This window comes from Herpailurus yagouaroundi, unplaced genomic scaffold, assembly GCF_014898765.1.
Source record: "Herpailurus yagouaroundi ecotype Mexico unplaced genomic scaffold, PumYag 28, whole genome shotgun sequence".
Classification (NCBI taxonomy): Eukaryota; Metazoa; Chordata; class Mammalia; order Carnivora; family Felidae; genus Herpailurus; species Herpailurus yagouaroundi.
In genome coordinates this window covers 168,658,932-168,665,444 of record NW_024412376.1, presented here as the reverse complement: position 1 = coordinate 168,665,444, position 6,513 = coordinate 168,658,932, and the positions used below count along the sequence as shown (strand labels likewise).

At 49.7% G+C, this 6,513-nt stretch overlaps 1 protein-coding gene across 1 annotated transcript in view; it reads left to right on the top strand.

Annotated features, from left to right (window-relative positions):
* The first annotated feature begins 6,040 nt into the window (after window positions 1-6,040).
* FGFRL1 (fibroblast growth factor receptor like 1) overlaps window positions 6,041-6,513 on the top strand; it is a 15,243-nt gene continuing 14,770 nt past the window's right edge. The window contains exon 1 of the mRNA XM_040489877.1: window positions 6,041-6,171. Within this exon, the coding sequence (XP_040345811.1) occupies window positions 6,083-6,171 (89 nt within the window). The 5' untranslated portion in view covers window positions 6,041-6,082. The remainder of the gene's footprint in view (window positions 6,172-6,513) is intronic.

The window sequence follows — 6,513 nt, the reverse complement described above, 5'->3', positions numbered from 1 at the left end:
CTTTGTTGCTTTATTAGGTGCAACTATTTTAGTGACTGCTTTGGGATTTATACCGCATGTTTTTAACTTGGCAATGTCTCCTGTCAATGATATGATACCGTCTCCATGTAGTAAAAGAGCCCTGTTACACTGTATTTTCGCTTTTTCCTCCCAGACTTTGTGCTTTTGTGGTCATATATTTTACTTTTTCATATGATACAAGCCCCACAATACACTGTTGTTGTTTTTGCTTTAAACAGCTGATTCTCACGGTGTCTGGTTGGCTCAGTCAGTAGAGCACGTGACTGTTCATATCAGGGTCTTGAGTTCAAGCCCCACATTGGATGTGGAGCCTACAAAAAAAAAATAGCTAATTGTCTTTTAAAGAGATTTAAATAATAAGAAAAACATTTCTTATTATTACTCATGAAGCTACCATCTCGGGTGCTCTTTATTATTATTAATAGTGTGTGTGTGTGTGTGTGTGTGTGTGTGCGCGCGTGTGTGTCTGTGTGCATGTGTGCGTGTGTGTGTTCAGGTTTCCATCCAGTGCCACCTTCCTGCTGCTCAGAGGATGTTCTTTAACAGTTCTTCTAGTATAGATTTGCTGGTAAGTAATTCTTCCAGCTCCTTATGTCTGAAAAAGTCCTCATTTCATCTTTGTTCCCAAATGACATTATCGACAGTAAAGAATGAAGGTTGGCAGGTTTCGTTTTCAGTATTGTAAAGATCTTGCGCCACTGTCTTCCTGCACGCACTGTGTTCACCCAACAGGACATCAACAAAACATCCTTTTCTTTGCTCCTGTATATAAAAAATTTCCCCTGGATACCTTTTTTAAAATAAGATTGGGGCGCCTGGGTGGCGCAGTCGGTTAAGCGTCCGACTTCAGCTCAGGTCACAATCTTGCGGTCTGTGAGTTCGAGCCCCGCGTCGGGCTCTGGGCTGATGGCTCAGAGCCTGGAGCCTGTTTCCGATTCTGTGTCTCCCTCTCTCTCTGCCCCTCCCCTGTTCATGCTCTGTCTCTCTCTGTCCCAAAAATAAATAAACGTTGAAAAAAAAATTAAAAAAAAAAAAAAGATTTATTTATTTATTTATTTACATCCAAGTTAGCATATAGTGTAACAATGCGTTCAAGAGTAGATTCCAGAAATTCATGCCCTATGTATAACACCCAATGCTCATCCCAACAAGTGCCCTCCTTAATGCCCCTTACCCGTTTGGCCCATCCCCCACCCACAACACCTCCAGTAACCCTCAGTTTGTTCTCCATATTTATGAGTCTCTTCTGTTTTGTCCCCCTCCCTGTTTTTATGTTATTTTTGCTCCCCTTCCCTTATGTTCATCTGTTTTGTCTCCTTAAGTCCTCATATGAGTGAAGTCATATGATTTTTGTCTTTCTCTGACTAATTTCACTAGCATAATACCCTCCAGTTCCATCCACGTAGTTGCAAATGGCAAGATTTCATTCTTTTTGATTGCTGAGTAATACTCCATTGTATATATATACACCACATTTTCTTTATCCATTCATCCATCGATCAACATTTGGGCTCTTTCCATACTTTGGCTATTGTCAATAGTGCTGCTATAAACATGGGGGTGCATGTGTCCCTTCGAAACGGCACACCTGTACCCCTTGGATAAATGCCTAGTAGTGCAATTGCTGGGTCGTCGGGTAGTTCTATTTTTAGTTTTTTGAGGACCCTCCATACTGTTTTCCAGAGTGGCTGCACCAGCTTGCATTTCCACCAACAATGCAAAAGGGATCTTCTTTCTCCACATCCTGGCCAACATCTGTTGTTGCCTGAGTTGTGAATGTTAGCCATTCTGACAGGTGTGAGGTGCTATCTCATTGTGGTTTCGATTTGTGTTTCCCTGATGATGAGTGATGTTGAGCATCTTTTCATGTGTCTGTTGGCCATCTGGATGTCTTCTGGAGAAGTGTGTTCGTGTCTTTTGCCCATTTCTTCACTGGGTTATTTGTTTTTTGGGTGTTGAGTTTGATAAGTTCTTTGTAGATTTTGGATCCTAACCATTTATCTGATATGTCATTTGCAAATATCTTCTCCCATTCTGTCAGTTGCATTTTAGTTTTGCTGATTGTTTCCTTCGCTGTGCAGAAGATTTTATTTTGAGGAGGTCCCAATAGTTCATTTTTGCTTTTGTTTCCGTTGCCTCTGGAGATGTATTGAGTAAGAAGTTGCTGTGACTGAGGTCGAAGAGGTTGTTGCCTGCTTTCTCCTCGAGGATTTTGATGGCTTCCTGTCTTACGTTTAGGTCTTTCATCCATTTTGAGTTTCTTTTTGTGTCTGGTGTAAGAAAGTGGTCCAGGTTCATTCTTCTGCATGTCGCTGTCCAGTTTTCCCAGCACCACTTGCTGAAGAGACTGTCTTGATTCCATTGGATGTTCTTTCCTGCTTTGCCAAAGATTAGTTGGCCATACGTGTGTGGGTCCATTTCTGGGTTCTCTCTTCTGTTCCATTAATCTGTTTTTGTGCCAGTACCATCCTGTCTTGATGCTTACAACTTTGTAACACAGCTTGAAGTCCGGGATTGTGATGCCTCCAGCTTTGGTTTTCTTTTCCAAGATTGTTTTGGCTCCCCTGGATACTTTTACGCTATTTTCTTTTTAACTGTTCTTTAGCATTTTGAGAATGATGTACCAGCTTTAATGTAGTTTTCTTCATGTTTCTTGTGTTTAAGTTTTGTTGAGCTTTGGGAACTGTGGGCTTATGTTTTTCATTACATTTGTAAAAAACAAAACAAAACAAAACAAAACAAAACCTGGCCATTTTCTTAAAATGTATTTTCTTTCCTGTTTCCACCTCCTGTCTTCTGAGACTCCAACTCCACCGGTAGCTCACCTTTGTGGAGTTGCCCAGTGGCTCACTGACAATTAGTTCATTTCCCTTTTCAGTCGCTTTTCTCTTGGTGTTTCATTTGGATGGGCTTTATTGCTATGACTTCAAGCTCACAATTTTTTTCTTGTGCAAGATTCTATTAATCCCATTCAACGTATTCTTTATCTCAGACATTGTAATTTTCACTTCCAGAAGTTCAATTTGAGGCTTTAAAAAAATCATCCATATCTGTCCTTAACATATTCAGGCTTCCCTCCAGCATCTCGAACATGTGGAATATGGTCACGGGGAGCGTAAAGGATGTTCTCGCCTAACAATTCTATCATCTCTGTCACATCCGAGTTAGTTTTGATTTATTTTCTCCCTCATTATGGGTTATAATTTCTTGCCTCTTTTCATGCCTAATTATTTTTGGTTGCATGTCAAACACTGTGTATTCTACCTTTTTGGGTGCTGGATAGTTTTATATTTCTGTAAGTGTCCTTATGTTTGTCTCTGGGATGCAGTTAAGTGACTTGGAGCTTGTGTGACCCTTTTGGGTTTTGTCTTTAAGCTTTGTTGGGCAGGACCAGAACTATATGTAGTCTAAGGTTGATTTTTCTCTGCTACTAAAGCAAAACCCTTCTTTCTACTTTAACTGATGTCCCTTAAATTAGGAAGTTCCCAACTCTGGCTGTCAGACACAGACACTATTCCCACCATCTATGGGCTTGCCTCCTTCTGGATGGTTCTTCCTCTAAGTTGGGTGGGTTTTTTCCTTCTAATTCTTGTACCACCCTGCAGCCAGCTGAAGCCAGGAGGCTGACCCTCTGTGCATCTCTGGGGGATCTCTCCCTCTCTGCACAGCTATTTCCTCTCCAGGACTCTGCCCTGTGAACTCTGGTCGTCTTGTCCTCCCGGGACTCCCCACTCCATCCCCTCAACTGAGAGAGACCTCGGGGCTCTGCCTGGGTCCCCACTGCCTACACTGAACCCTGGAAACCCTCTCCAAGCAGGGGAGCAGGGATGGTTGTAGTCTTTCTCACTTGTGTCCCGTCTCTCAAGGATCATTATCCTTTGCTGTGTGATGCTCTGTGTTTTGGGTGCTATTTTTCACATATATTTATTTCTGTCTTTTTTTTTTTTTTTTCTGTTTTGGGCAAGAGCATGTGAATCTGGTCCCTGTTACTTCATCTGGAGCAGAAGCAGAAGCCTGCACATCAGCTGGTTTCAATTCCCTGCCAAGCGCTTTCCACCATCTGACGCATTTCTCAGTCCTTACACCTGCTGTTACGATGCCATGTGTGTGAGGGCTGAGGCCTCATCCTCCTGGCAAAACCCCACATCTCTAGCCCCCTGACAGAACCTGGCACAGGGCCAGGGCTCATTGTGTCATGCTTGAATGATACTATGAAGAACAACACATTTTGGGGGGTTCACCTGTGCCAGGCAGGTGAGAGACAGAAACTCCGCAACTCTGTGTGACCAGATGATAGATGGGGGGACCGAGACAGGGAGGTTAGCCAGTTGCCCTAAGTCTCAGTCCTAAAGGGGGAGGATTTAAACAGGTTTGGTGTTTCAGGGTAGCTGTCAGGAAGGGGCAGTGGGAGCTTGGCGGCGGGAGGGCTTCCTGGAGGACGTGGCCTGGGCTGGGCATTCAGGCAGCCCTGGCTCCTGCCTGGGGAGCCCCGAAAGGTGGGCCTGCGGGTGCAGAAGTGGCGAGGCTGGGAAGGAGAGCTGGGCACTCTTTAGTGGGGGCCACCATGTTCTGTGCCTCGGCCAGGGGGCAGCGTGTCCCTGCACAGGGCCGTGGGATGAACCCCAGAGCAGCTCTCTGGGGCCCTACCAGTACCCACTGGGCGGCCACACCTCCTCGCCCACCTGCCTGGACTGCCGCCCCACCCGGGGCTGCTCATCGGCCTGTAACCCCTCCCAGCATCCACCTTGGCCCTCACACCGGCACTGACTGCGGCGCATTCAGCCTACTTCCTTGTGTGTGACCTCCCCCGACGTCACAGCCACCTTTCCACACACCTGCCTTTGGTGGCCTACATGCCTGTCGGAGCTTTCACGCTCTGGTTGTGTCTCCTCACAGACCTGTTCCTGAAGTCCAGGGCAGCCTTTGCAGTAGCCGAGAACCCCTCCGCCCGCCTGCCCATCTTGTCCGGGAACGCCTGTCTGTACCCCCAGTGCCAGCCCCCCGCCCACTCCCTCCTTCTCAGGCGGGCTGGAACCAGCTCTCCGTGCTCCCTCCCCACCTGCGGGGCCTGAGTCCAAGTGCGGGAAGCCTACTCAGGTCTGCCCTTGAGGCCTTCCCTCAGGGCGCACGCGGGACAGGGTTGGGCTGGGCTCACCTCCACCCACCCATGAAGTGCCTACCTGGTCTGGAGACAGGATTTGGGAACCTGCCTTCTCACTCGCTTGGGAAGGGTGGGCAGTGTGGGCCTTGATAGCTCCAAATCGTGGCTGCTGGCACTCCCTCACCCAGCTCTCCTCTGCCTTGGGGATGTCGGTTTCCAAGCCCTCTGCAGTTGCAATCTTTTCTGGAAGGCTTCCTGGAAGAGGGGACTCCTTCGAGGATAGAGGTTGCTTTAGTCAGGGTTCCTGATGCAACAGCATGGACGGAAGTCCAGAGGGGACCGAGAGGCTGCTGTGGAGCACCACCGTGACCGTGATTTTTCAGGGCGCCTGGGTAGCTCAGTCGGCTGAGCATCTGCCTTCGGCTCAGGCTGTGATCTCACTGCTCACGAGTTCGAGCCCTGTGTTGGGTGAGCTCGAGTCCACTCCAGGCTCGGCATTCTCTCTCCCTGTCTCTATGCCCCTCACTCGCTCGTGCTCTCTCTCTCTCTCTCACTCAGAAATAAACGAATACATTTTAAAAAATTTATAGAAAAATGGTGATTTCTCCATTCAAGCGAAGTGACAGTGGGGCAGAGGCTCAGTCACAGGCCAGAGACGGTGTGCAGAAGGGTCAGAGAGACGTGCTGGGTGCAGGCAGGGGAGGCGTGGCGGTCAGAGCGCAAAGGGTGGGGCGTAGGGCCAGGCAGGGGCGGGGGGGGGGGGGGCAGTGTGCAGAAAGAACCCCAGGGAAGCTGGACTCCACAGCACGTGGTTCCGGTCCTGGACGCGCCAACTGCTGGTTGGGAAATCTCGGATAAATTACCTGCCTTCTCTGTGCGGGTGTTTCTTCCTCTGCTTCAGGTGACAGCAGACCCCTGCCTGGTCTGGGGGTTGTGCGCTGTACTCTATCGTTGTTGTTAATGTCCTTGTTGCCATCACAGTGGGTGACAGGCCTGAAGTCCCCCAGGTGGGTGGCAGGAACATACCTGCCTTCGCTCACGGCCGCTGGGTAAGCTGAACCTCGAAGCTCCACGTACCCCAGACCTGTGCCCCCCTCCCAGAGCCGCGTGGGGTCAGAGCCGGGTCTCGAATCTCTCAGAGAGCCCCGCGGCCGTCCGGTTCGCGCCTCCTGGGGTCAGGGTTGGCCGCGGGCCCCACCAGGGCACCGGCAGTGGGCGTCTGACGCAGGCACGGTTGGGTGCAGGTAAGGGGTGGGCGCCGCGGCGGGACAGGGCAGGGAGCTGCCGGCCGGGGCGGGGCGGGGTGGCAGGGGCCAGGCCAGGGCGGCGGAGACGCGCGGGGCGTGGGGGGGCGTGGCGTGGCTGGGCCGGGGGCGGGACGATGGCGGGGT